At 43.4% G+C, this 13,636-nt stretch overlaps 1 protein-coding gene across 4 annotated transcripts in view; it reads right to left on the bottom strand.

The window, feature by feature from the left end:
• Positions 1-2,961: 2,961 nt before the first annotated feature.
• LOC147461761 (phosphatidylinositol deacylase) overlaps positions 2,962-13,636 on the bottom strand; it is a 79,630-nt gene continuing 68,955 nt past the window's right edge. For 2 of the 4 annotated variants that reach the window (XM_086509217.1, XM_086509218.1), the window contains exons 14-18: positions 12,024-12,352; positions 11,841-11,922; positions 5,555-5,694; positions 5,229-5,466; positions 2,962-3,888 (exon numbers count right to left, since the gene is read on the bottom strand). In XM_086509217.1, coding sequence (XP_086365343.1) covers positions 3,559-3,888; positions 5,229-5,466; positions 5,555-5,694; positions 11,841-11,922; positions 12,024-12,352 — 1,119 coding nt within the window. In that variant the 3' untranslated portion in view covers positions 2,962-3,558. The remainder of the gene's footprint in view (positions 3,889-5,228; positions 5,467-5,554; positions 5,695-11,840; positions 11,923-12,023; positions 12,353-13,636) is intronic. The other 2 variants (XM_086509220.1, XM_086509221.1) reach the window with 1 other exon arrangement.

Here is a 13,636-nt window from a genome sequence, read left to right as displayed (position 1 = left end):
GCCAGCTCTGTTTTGAACCAAAATATTTTGGAATCGGAGCTGTGTAGCTCAAGTTATAAGCAAAACAATGGACTACTGTCGACCTATCAAAAATTGAACAACTTTCTTTTGTGCTTCTTTTAGCTTATAGAAAGGCTCAAACTCACTTCCCACCTCGATGCGTGAGCTGAATGCATCAATCTCACAATGCTTCCATGTCTATGGAAGCTCCAAGCTCCAATCTGTCGCCGATGTAGCCGTTGCAAAGCTTGCCGAGAAGAGGGAAAATGATGTACACAGTGGGCTGATCTGTAGAGGAACTGTGGACTGATCTGTGAGCACTAGGAAGCTCCTGAGAGCTCTCTTGCAAGCCTCTGTATGGTTGTCCACAAGCCTCCTCTATTTCTTTGCTCAGATCTGTGACCTCTCCGCCATAGCCGACGAGTTCATCGTGAAGCCGTCCATCTACGCTCTCACACCTGTCGCTCTGAAACCAATTGAAGGGGATCGGAGAGCACCATAGACGGAGAGTGAGAGAGAGAAGGAGACACATGACACACAGATATGGGTGGGGAGACTCAAAGAGTGAGCAGCCCCCTATACACTTATGCTATGTATAAGGTATACAAGTCAGTGGGCGCCCAGACTCTGGGCGGCCGCGCAAGGCACGGGCGCCTATACCCCAACACCTAGCATAGCGAGAAGGAGGATATATGAATGTATTTCCTGCAGCCTCTATTTAAAAGTGAGGGTTTCTTACACACTTAGCCTGTTCTTCTTTCATTTGTTTCACTAGTTCAAAATTTGCACATGCACGTGCTCATTGAAAATAAGGTAAAGGGTTGACTAAACTATTCAGTATCATCTTAGTGTTGCATACAAATAAATTCATGTAGAAATTAAGGCTTATAAATAAACAAAGAATAAGAAGGGGCAATTGGTGCTCGCTTCTCTTTGTTGATATGAAAATATAGGAATTAGAAGAGGCAGAGTTGTTTATATCTTCTGTCACCTCTCTGTAAGCCTTACAATTGTCAAGTAGATACAAAGCTTCTGTAGTGACTTGCTCAAATGTTGTACATGATTTCAAGTGCAGGTCCTTGATGTAGGATTTGTCTAAGCCAATGTAGCCATTGTGGCTATCTGTTATGGATCGAGGGAAGCCAAGAGAAGAAAGAGGCAGAGCTAAAATTTTGGGAAAGAGGGACAGTATGCTCTTGATTGTTCACATCCACCAAGAGAAAGAGCATGTATGTATCCTTTGCTTCGCAAAGAAAGAGGATAGGGGCCACTCTATGTGGCTTTATTGAAGGCACTTGGCTATCTGTAAGAAGTGCTTGATGCTCTAACTTCATCGTACTACTTTGATGGATAGTATTTATAGCATTTTTTCTAAGGCTTTTTGTGGAGCCATACATACATTGTTCTATTGAGACTAGTACCACTGGTTTTTTTACAAAAGGATGCTATGATGATATTGGTTATGGGTTAGGTATGTTTTTTTTGCAAAGAGAACGCTTTATATTGTCTTCTATAATCGTAGCATCTTCTCTCAAAAAGGGATATGAAAATATTAAAAAAACTACTAGATTTTATAATTGTTTTAGGTTGAGACCATCATGGAACCTTTTTTTTTGCAACTTGGGTCTTTGGAAGAAAATGTTCAAAAACATTGAAATCTAATGAAAAGGAGGAGATACTCTTAATAAAATTTCAAAAAATTGGACATCGGCTTTTAAATGATCAACCAAGAAAATCAAGTAATTCTTTTTCTCAACCATTTTATGACATACCCATCAAAGGGGATGATGGCCTTCTTATGAAGATGAAGACAAGAAATGACATCTTGGTAGATTTTGATAATAAAAAGAAGATGAACTTATACTTTAAAGAAAAATTGGAACCCTTGAGAATGTGACTCTCTTTTCGTTCCACTTCATTAGACATTGCTTTAACAAACACTTTTTAAGTTATACTCCAAACTCCTAAAGTTTAAACCAAGTAAAGCTGTAGTGAGTCTAATAATTTTGAAGCTTTGAAATGGAGCCCTATCCTTGTTTAGAGGTGTTTAAATTAGTTGCTATCTTACCTTGAAAGTGCCTCAACCTAAAACAATTAATGGACCTAGAAATTTTTTTTATTTTTTCATTCTAGCATTATATCAATCTCAAATTATTTTTTGAACAACGTTGCTACGACAAAACAAATTGATTTAAAGATTTTAATTTTTCTGAGCAAAACAATCCCTTTGCACGAAAATTATAACATGTCATAAACAATATCAACCTGGGTCCTTTTGTGAAGAAAAACAAGTGGGTACCAATCTAACGAGAACAAGATATGTGTGGCTCAACATAAAGCCTTAGAAAAACCTTCTTAGCTCCTAGCACACAAAGTAGTGCTGTGAAGTAAGAGCACAAGCATAACCAAGTGCCTTCATCAAAGCCATAAGATCTGCTCACCATATCTCGGAATTGTATTAAAAAGGGACATTCAATTCTTGCATTTTCTATCATCAAAGAGTGAGCACCACTTGTTCTCCCCTTCCTATTCTCTGTTTATTTGTAAACCTAGATTCCTACATGAATTTATTTGTATGTATCCAAGACATGATATAGAGAGAATAGTTCATTCAGTCCTTTACCTTATTATGTATTAGCAAAAAAAACTTTATGCAAGTGTATGACCAGTTTATAGAGGGACAGGACTAGGAGCCATAATTAACCTCAAAAAAACCCAACTAATCCAAGAGCCATATCAAAATGACAGTTAACATCTCATTTCAGGTTTTAGAAAATGTCAAAGAAAAAATTACAAGTTCCAAAATGCATGTATGTATGTATGCAAGCATGTATATTGTGTGTGTGTGTGTGTGTGTGTGTGTGTGTGTGTGTGTGTGTGTGTGTGTGTGTGGGTGGGTTTGGGGAGGGGGTAGGGGAGAGAGACAAGGCCTGCATGCTTCCAGATTATGTCACTACAAACTGATCCAAGAACTCAAAACCAATTGACCTTAGCATTGAATTACAATAAAAAATGGGCTGTGTTGTCATACAATCATCACATTCTGTCCACAATTTTCTGGCACAAACTCTTGTACCAGGAAAGGCCAAAAGCCTTGAACGGCTCAACCAAACAGATACTTCTAAAATCACTCTAATCATATCATGTATTCCTTTACAAGAGCTATTGTAAAATGAATATGTGCCATTAGTAGACCTATCGAAGGGGTGATAACATCTGGGCCGTTGTCGGGGGATATGGGATCCGCTCCCATGACACCATGAGAGGGTAAGTGCGCAGCGCTGCATTGGTACCGTGGCCCCTGACAAGAATACTGAAAAGAGATGGAAAAATAGATCAAGATGCTCCATCTCCTTTGAACAACTATTTACAAGAGCGGGCCTAGTGATGACCTCAAAGAGAATTGTCAATCCAAGGGATGTAGTCGTTGGGAGTGGGAACTTGGAAGTGCATCAATTGCACAATTAACTGGCACTCCCCCCATGAAGTCAAATCTCAATAGCTCGGCTCAGGTAAAACCTCCTTGAATTTCAAAAGCCCAGGTGTACCTAAGAAACCTCAATGTCTATGAAAGTGACGACGTTTTGAACAATAGTCACCCTTTGTTCTACCTCTTCTCTCCAAAATTCTAAGTATTACAGTCAACACGCCAATGAAAGCCAAGGCATAGAATACTCTGTAGGGCGCTAAAGCCAACCCAGCTAAATATGAATACAGGCCAGCAAGAGCATATACAAAACTTAACCCAGAATCGCTATTGGATGCAGTAGGTAGTGGAACCAAGGGGATGTTGATATCTAATTTGCTCCCAAAGAAACCATGAAGAACAATGCCGAAAGAAAGAGACGCATCAAGAAACCATGGCAGACTCTTGTCCATTCCCAACCTCTGCAAGGAAAGGAAAAAATTCAATGAGAAACATTGATAAAGAGTCTTATCACCACTTGTTTTATTCAAAAAAAAAGATGCATTACATCAATGATAGCTATTTCAAAGGAGCAAAATGTCTCACTTTGAGAGCCTTCATATAAAAGAGCTCTCATATTGCAAGAATTACACTTCAAATAAAGACTTCAGAAGCGGACAACAGAAGCCAGCAAACTCATTCTGTTATTTTAGCTATGAGAATTGGCGAAGACATGAGAAGCTACTAGAAGAAAGCTATTGTAAATGCGACTTTGCACGCGAAACAAGTAGGCAAAAGTTGCACACACACAGAACTCAACAATCGTACACTCGGACAGCTTTATCTCACTAAAAGTTGTGGTTCAAATAGATGTGCTACAGGAACTTTCCCTAATGCAAAACTGAATCGGTAGGCTATTGGCGGCAGTAGCAACCTTGTGCTTGAGCAGAATGATGAATGACTTCAGAAATCAAGGATCCAAGATTTTGCACCCTTAAAAGGAATGAACTACTATCAATTCAATAGGAGTCTCGCTACAGAAGGGAGCGGAGCTGTTTCTTGATGCAGGACATAGTATCTATAGTTCATTGTGTCTGTACTTATCTTGTGATTCCAAGGCTGATATTGAAAAGGGAAAATTACCAAACCCCTAGAATTTTGTGGAAATTCCCAGTATATCCCTGAATTTCCAAAAAGTCCCAATCTACCCCTCATATTTTGATATAATTCCCCAAACTGCCCTTCAAGTTTTGCAAAATTCCCAAAATAATCTCATTATCCTCGCAAACATCTCCAAAGACGAATTGTTTTTGCAACTCGTTTGGTTCTTCATCACAAGATGATAGAACTAGGGTTTTAGATGATATTCTGGGCTCTCAAGATAAAAACGTTCACTATTTTTAAAAACAAATGCCTCTATTTGTAAGCTAACGGTGAATAGTCAATGAAATCGTTCATTAGTTTTAGAAACAAATGCCTCTAGTTGTGAGCTCAACGGTGAATAGTCGATGAAATCGTTCATTAGTTTTAGAAACAAATGCCTCTAGTTGTGAGCTCAACAGTGAATAGTTGTCTTAAGACACTTAAGAGAGTTCTCTACTGTCAAAAAGACTAGACTATGCAAAAATTGGGGTACTCCATCCCAAAACTGATACAAGGGAACGTTTGAAATATGAGGGGTATTTTGAGAACTTCCAAAATTTCAGGGGTTTTTTGGTAAATTTCTATATTGAAAATGCAAAACACAAAGGAATGGAATGACCGCCCTTCAACTCAGCAACAAATGTTTGAGGTGATGCAGCAAGTTTTCAACACAACTAACCTGACCCCACGCAACAAGAGAAGGAACCAGCATAGCAGTTGCAATTAGATGAAGAAGAAGCAAGCCATGACTGTAATTGAAACTCTCTAGCTGCGCGTCTTTGAATGTGATCACGGTCTTTGGACTAGCAATCTGCTCGTTATCCACCTTTGTTGGATCCATTTGCTTGTCTAGAGCCTGCCCAGGGCTTGGCACGAAACTGTTCTGTTGTTGGCTGCGAGAGCAAGTCGCCAAACAACTGTTACATGTGTCATGACAACCCTTCGTTAACTTGTACAAAAAATTTAAAACAAAAGAGTTAGCTCTGAGAGTTCACTATAAGTTACCTGCACAAAGCCATATAGCAGTTGCATGTATGCAAGAGCACCAGGACTATTAGTCCCAGTGCAGGATGTACGAAGAAGACCAGCAATATAGACAGCAGCATGACCGTCAATAATGGCCTATTTCTAATGCTGCCAAATACCTGCCATAACAAGCCTGAACTTATTAGGTCTTGAAGAAGGCAAACAAAATTGTCATTCAGTAGAAGAATTTGTCTGGAAAATACATTAAGTATGCAAATTTATGTGCAAAACATGTAATACATAAATTTAGACATTCAAAAGTGAACAAGTATGATGTGCATCTTATGCCCATCTCAAGGGACCTAAAAGTCCAAATAAGACGATGATATATAAGAACAGGATGTGCTGCTCTGGGTTTTATAATTTCTGCATGGGTCACCAGGATAAAGTTTTGGTCAATATAACACACAATGCATATGGTTTGGAACAGATGGGCTAGGACGAGAATGCTATACAATCTTCATTCCAGTGCTAAAACTTGAAATGCAGATACGGCCAGATTTAGCATGGTGTTTTTGTCTTGCGACTGCAATGAATTATTGAGGATTATGGCGAATGCCACATGCCATGGAGTTCGAAACTTGGAGTGATGATGCGAGGCTTGCTTGGCCTCCAGCAACAATGCTCATCTTGCTTGGCCTCCAGCAACAATGCTCATAAGCTCTTCAACTCTGACACTTTCTCCTCTTTGAGTCTGTTTTTCTTATCGTAGTCACCTATCTTAGGTGATCCAGTTGCACAAACGAAACTGTTGGAGAGTTATAGAAGTTATCCATGGTCCAGATGTTCTGTCTTCAGAGGAGGATGTGAAGCCAGCTTGGGAGTCAGTTTTGCGCGCACTATTTCCAGATCTTATGGTTCCACATATAGCAGATAGGATTGACAATCTCTTCGGTGGCTTTCTAAAGCCCCTTCTTCTCTTGCAGAGCTTGGGAGCAGGGTCTCTTGATCTGACCATATTAGCTACAGTCTCAGTATTGACGTGTGCACTTTTCTGTTGCATGTATCTTCCGATTCACTCTGAGAGTAGGGTGCTACTTTCTCAGGAAATGTTCCAAACATAGGAAGATCAAAAGCAAGTTTCACTCTCAAATGTAGTCTGCAGTTCACTCATGACACATGCTGGTTGTTGCAATTTTCTATGGATCCTCATCACCAGACAGCTGACATCTCAATAGCCTCAGTTGTGTGCATCTGGACTTCGTGTAGCGACTTGGAGATTTCGGCAAGTGGTACGTGACCGGAGGTGCAGATACCCTACTTCCTTGAGGGTGGAGTATTTGAGAGTTGAGAATGATCCGGATACCCACAATTTATTCCTTTGGCCTCAGTTTTGGTGCTATCTCTTGGAGCAATCAACAGCACTACTTCGGTAAATGCTGGTAGCGACTTGTGAGTTGGTTGAGTTGAGGAGACTAGGCAGAGCTCAGTTCACCCCCAGCGGACAACAGTCACACTACCCAAACATCCTTTGAGGGTGGGGTTTGATGGTATACTGGCCAGAGACTTAATAAGAAAATGAAACTGTATATGTTAGGAGATCTAAGAGATTGAGATCTAAGAAGTTCCTGGAACTGAACCTGCGAACACACATCCTCTCCAAGCCTCCCAAGGCCGCAAAAGCTCTAGTCAGTCTAGTCTCTGCTGCTCTCCCCAAAGAAAACCTCGGCCCAGTGAAGACAACCCCAAGGTAAGTGTATGCATCTGTATACTCTACAATCTCCTGACCATATGTGAAAGAGAGAGACAGAAATGAAATGAAATGTTATATTAACATCTTCAAAAGGCCAAATTGACCTATGAGACCAGAGCGTTACGATGGGGTGGATCTAATACAAAGTCAGAGTAACAAAATGACAAAATGACAAAATAAAATAAAATATTGTGGAATCCTAAACTGGTAGGTGTGAACTAAGCAGCTAGTTGGGATAACTAAATCACAAGTCACAAGAGATCCAGCATCGGTCGCTGGCGGATCTCATCAATCTCCTCCATGGTCAGCAGTCTGACCAGGCGTCGTGCATGTTGGGCCAAGGTGATCCGAATCCTCTGATGTACCCTCCGTCGATGTTGTGTAGTCCTCCGCAGCCGTGGTCGTCTAAATCTCCCCAGCTCAGTCGCTCGGTTGATCAGTGTGCCTATGGTGTGAGGCGACAAGCTCTGCTATGGTAGTAGCTCCTCCAGGTGTCCAATGTCTGCTCTAAAGAAGTCTGTGATGTGTCTCTGGGACTAGCTGGCCTCTCCTCTCATCACGCTCTCTCTGTGTCTGCACAGCTCGAGTAGAAACAAACCCAGGAAACTCTGATCCTCGTACCTCATGACTTTGGAGAGTGGTCCAAAGCCCTCTCTAAACGAGCAATGGAAGCAGCCTCGTATCTCGTAATAGACGGGACAGTGGCATGTGTAGTGCAACTCTGTCTCAGGCTCCATGTCACACAGGGGGCATGTCCTGGCCTCTGCTAGCACTCCGTTGTATCTCCCAATCTTGATCCGCAGCTGGAGTGAAGATGTGTGTATCTGGCCAATAGCACACCGTATCCTATGAGACAAGTGGGTGTCCATGTATCTGGGCCTCGTCACAAAACCATCCTCCATAGGCTGGAGAACTAGTCTCTGCTGCTCTCCTCAATGAAAAAGCTGGTCCACTAAAAACCACTCCAAGGTATGTATAAGCATCTATATACTCCACTGTCAAGGTTAACAGACAAACCACCTTCATGGGCAAACCTATGCAAAGCATTCAAGTGACGTTGCATCCCCTCCGGAGAGTCGGAGATCAACACAATATCATCAGCATATAACAATAGCAGAATCCATGTCCCTGTCAGCGGTGCACCTCTATCCCAATCTCTCTCAATGTAGTCAGAAACCTCATCCACATACATACCAGATAGAGTAGGAGAGAGCAGGCAGCCTTGCTTCACCACAATAGTGGAGTGAACCGGTGTAGATAGACCCTCTGAGGTGCGTACATGCCCTACTACTGATCTGTACAATGCCATGATCCCCCAAATGAGCTTTGTGGGTACTCCCATCTCCTGTAGTCTGCGTATCAATCTAGCTCTAGGTACTGTGTCAAATGCTTTGCGGAAGTCCACAAAGCTGCCCTCCTCGATGATGGCCCTGATTGTCAAGATATGGTTAAGAGTAGAAAAACTTCTCCTGAACCCTGCCTGCCCAGCTGCACGCATTCCCTCCCTCTCTGCCCATCTACTCTGCTGCTACTCAAGAATGGATGCGTACAACCGTGCCAATGTGTGTCCAATCATGATAGTCCGATAATTCCCAGGCTCCATAGGGTCTCCTGACTTGAAGATAGGTACAATCATAGATAGGCTCCAAGTATCAAGCAAGCCCTCACACATGGCATGGTTAAACATAACTGTTAGAAGCTCTGCTAGTAGATCTCTGGAATGTATGAAATGTTCAACCACTAAGCCATCATGATCATATGCTCTCCCAGTCCTCATCCTGTCAATGGCCTTCTTCACCATCTGAGCCGTGAAAAAGCACATGTGCATGGGCATGGATCGAGAAGGGGCGGCTGTCCAGAAACTGTGTACAAAGATGATGCGTACTGACCCCAAGTCTCTTTAGAGGTAATGGCAAGGAGGGCGGGGGGGGGGGTTGTCATGAAAGAGCCACCATGCCTCACGTGAGTCCTGACTCAAGAATAGCTGGTATAGATCATGCTCTAGTCGAGCCAAAAATGCCCTCTTCTTCTGCCGTACTAGGTGTCGGAAGTCAGTCTGTGACTCTCTGTGAGTGACATCCCCCAAAAGCCCCTCCCTCTGAAGTCTAGCTCTAGTCTGGCGGCATTCCTCATCATACCAATTGTTCTGAGGCATGCTCCCAGAACGACGTCTCTGCTCAGGCTGGGTGTGTGGGTATGTCTCTGCTGGTGCATCACGTAATCACCCCAACAGGTCTGGGCCCAACTATGAGATCCTGGATACTAGAGATGAGGCTTGGTTGTGATGACATAATCCACTGTGCTAGCTCCATGTCTGTGTGGAAAGCATGTGAAACCTCCCGCAACGGGAAATTTCTGTAGGCCATTCAAGATGGCCAATCCATGTGCAATCCCCATGTCTATCAAGTGCTGTCCATACTCAGTATGCTCCCCATTCTATGATAGTCTGGATAGGCCTGTCTCTGCAACATCCAGCTCTCTCAACATCTCCTCTGAAGTATCATAAAATATTGTCTGATGATGGGCAGTCCTACCATTGAAGTCCCCTAGAATGATAATGTCATCCCCTAGAATGATAATGTCACCATCTCTAGAGAATTCCCATATGTCATCATCCAAAAGAAGAGGGACTGTCCTTTGGGTGGTGCATATATTGACGTACTCGGGGGATAGTAGCAAATAGCAATCTGCCAGTCTCTGCTCTCAATCTCACCCACATGTACCTAGCTTGCTCATTCCTGCGGGCTATATGTATCAATGGTTACAGCTACTCCCCCAATAACACTGCCACTCCTCCTGAGCCACGCCCTCTGTGCTCTAATCGTATCTCCTGTCTACAGGCTGTCTCTCATTTGTATCCACTAATGTGAGGCATAGACTGCCCAAGGGCCTGATGTGTCTCAGAGTAGAAGATAATGTCTCTCCTAGTAAAACTCTCCTAAAAAGCACCCACAACAAGACGCATAGATCCATTACAATTCTAGGTAGCAACTTTAAGTGTTGTCCCATAGGCCTCACATCGTCATGTGGAGCGTGGCTCCAATATCACCACTCTTTCATCTCGGTAAAAAGCAATCTTACCTTTTTCTCTTGCCGCTCTAATCTCTGGCATTACCTCCTGCATATGGGCGACCTGTGAGATGGTAAGGTAATCCCCGAGAAAGATACCCATCTTCTTAAGAGTTGGTCTCTTCTTCAAAAAGTCCTTCGCTTCCAAGGAGGGAAAACGAAGGATAAGTGCCATTTCTTTCGAGGTTTCCCCCTTGCTCCCATTTTTCTTGTTGCCCACTCACCAAGGTCTTGAATGCATCGGCTCATGAAACCCAATCAAAGCCATGAGTTCTTTTACCTCTTCGTCTACATTATCTTTGTCTTTAAGGCTGCAAATTCTCACATGTAGATAGCGTACACGTCTTCTTTGCTCCTCCTCTAGTGTCAGGTTGATAATGGTGGGTGTGGATGTTGGCAACCTCAATCTATTTCTCAGCCTCATCTGCTTTCTGTTTAATAACGTCCACCTAAGAATTCGCCATTTCTTTATGTTGCTCGCACTTGCTCTTTGATTGTGTTGAGTTCTTCTATTACAGAGGGTTGAAATTTTTCCTCTTCAAGCGTGTTTCATGATCGTACCTCAGCGAGCTCCTTCTTGAGTGACGCAATCTCTTCGTCTTGTGCCGTCACACGATCTCCCATTGCAGTGATCTTGCTTTCTTGGGCCAAAACGCGATCTCCAAGCATTTTTATTGTCCCTAATAGGTGGCGGTTGATCTTGTTAATGGTTTTGGCCATTTCCTCTTTGCACTTTTGAATAGCATCTTCTAAGGGGTCGGGCTTATCATTCTGCTTCCTCATGTTTGGTCGTTGCCAAAAACGAGAGGAAATTTTGCGGCAGAAGGAGACCTACACGCACAAGTGCTTCTGTATTATGCATACATGTTCTCCCACATTAAGCATACATGGCGTACATTTCCTGCAATTTCTGCAAATTACACCAAAAGCCCGCTTTATGCAATTTCTGCAAATTTTGCCATTCACCAATTTCTGCTGTACTTGCGGGGGGGGGAGGGTGTGGGCAGGAGGCAACAGAGAGAGAAAGCGCTAGGGGGGGGGGACTAGGGGGGGGGGGGGGGGGGGGGGGGGGGGGGGGGGGCACTGTAGAGGCAGCATGAGGGCGAGGCGGGGTTGCAGAGGCAGCGCGAGGGGGAGGCGGGGTTGCATGGACAGCACGAGGGCGGGGCGGGGTTGCACCAGCAGTGCGCAGCAGGGCAGGCAGTGCGTCAGCAGGGCCAGCAGCTAGGCACGCAGCAGGTCAAGGCAGGCAGCGTGCAGCAGGTCAGGGCAGCCACGCCACAGAGAGAGAGAGAGAGAGAGAGAGAGATTTTAAAGTAACAAACACATAAGGCCATATTCAGGGGGGAAAGAAAGTGCATATGTGTTTGTGCATGTGCATGTGCGTGTGTACACATGCATGCCTGCGCATGCACATATTTCTGTCTTTATGAGTGTGCATATGCATGTATGCTTACATGTTCAAATAAGCAGTAAAGCTATAAATGCAAATCAGTAAATTACCCATGTAGAGGACAAAGCATTCATCTGATTCCAGAACCAAACAGGAATTTTAGCATTTGCCCTTTGTATCCAAATCTTACACCTGTGATCAGCGAGTTCCAAGCACTGTAAAAGCTTGAACAACATTATCCACCAGCTAGCAACATAACCATTGACCCTAGGAGGCAGTTACAAGAAGCTTACCTGAGTTTTACAAAAATCTGCATTGATGCAGCAGCATACAGGATAATTTGTGTGACCATTGCTAGAAGTGCCACAGCTCCAGTGGCAAAGCCATAGCAGGCCACAGACACCAGCAGAAAGCTTGCAAATGAAGAAGTTGTTTCCAAACTCACAAGCTCCACAAAAGTATATACAATCAAGGGGATCATGCTCAACCACACAAATGGGAAGGGAACTTTAAGGTTGTACTCCATGCTTGCCAGCACTGAAGGCACTGGACAATCAAGTTCCCAGGCCCGTGCTTGTTGCATCAGTGTAAACAATAGGATAGCAATGGCAAAACCTGCAATCTGCAATAAAGCATACACATAAGCACATCCATAGGAGAAAATGGATGTCTCTGAAATACCATTTTAGGATTGCAATGTGAAAGAATGACAACTCAGGATCACCTATGGCTTAAAGGGATAATATATTTCAAAGAATCATACTCATGCAAACTAAAGGACATGATTTTAGACAGCGCACCACAAAGTGAGATGGCATTTTGAATATTGTTTCTTGATGCAACAAAGCCACCACTTAAATTTTGGAGCAACGTATATAAAAAGAGTAAGCAAGCAACCACCTCTCAATGACATCACAAAAAAGATACCTTACTGACTACTGTCTAAAATGAGCACTGAAGTAATCATAATACATACTAGTGTGGCCGGCGGCCTTCGGCCATCCCTCTCTCTCTCTCTCTCTCTCTCTCTCTCTCTCTCTCTCTCTCTCTCAAATCACAGATGTCTTTAGAGCAGACACTGGACACCCAGTGGAGCTACCAAACTTGACCTTTTGGCAAATTATGCATGCTCGCACAAAGGCATCCACATCTCTCCTCAAGATAGGCCAATAGAAGAATGTCTCTACCGCTTTAACTGTCGCATCAATACCACGATGCCCTGCATACGGCGGGACATCTTCCATGACCTTATGTCGCAATGGCCTAGTGACACAAAGTCTGCCAAGCATCATCATAAAACCATCTCTGAGGAGGTAGTGCTCATGATGTTGCCCCTCTTGCAACTATTCAAAGATCCTTGCAAAATCTTCATCAGTAGCATACTGTTCCTTCATGTCATCCAACTCATGATGATAAGGAATTGACACACCAGAAATTTGTGGCTTCCTTGATAACGCATCAGCCACAACATTCTTCTTGCCTTCCACATCCATAATCTGGAAGTGGAACATATGCTGAAGGGTGATCGTCTTGCGTAAGACACCCAGCACGCCATGTACTCTGAACATCCACGGAATTCCAAGTAGCGCATCGCACCCTTCCAATGGCATGATATAATATTCTTTTGTGTCTACATATGACTGAATATGCAGATGCAGCTTTCCAATAATGGAAGTAACACACTCTGAGTGGCCAGGACATGCAACCCTTGCCTCTGCTGTGTACCCCATCTCTTCAGCTCTAATGCCCAGCTTCATAGCCAACTCCGGTGAGATAAAGCTTGCTTTGGCACCTGGATCAAAGAAGATGAGTGCCGTCTGATCTCTAACTTTAACCCATGCTCTGCATAATTCGCTGGCATCTGTACTGGGCCTACCACCAACCATATCTGGCACCAAACGTACCG

The sequence above is a fragment of the Adiantum capillus-veneris genome, chromosome 3 (genome assembly GCF_014529385.1).
Source record: "Adiantum capillus-veneris isolate H3 chromosome 3, ASM1452938v2, whole genome shotgun sequence".
NCBI classification, from domain to species: Eukaryota; Viridiplantae; Streptophyta; class Polypodiopsida; order Polypodiales; family Pteridaceae; genus Adiantum; species Adiantum capillus-veneris.
This window is presented reverse-complemented; position numbering and strand designations above follow the sequence as displayed.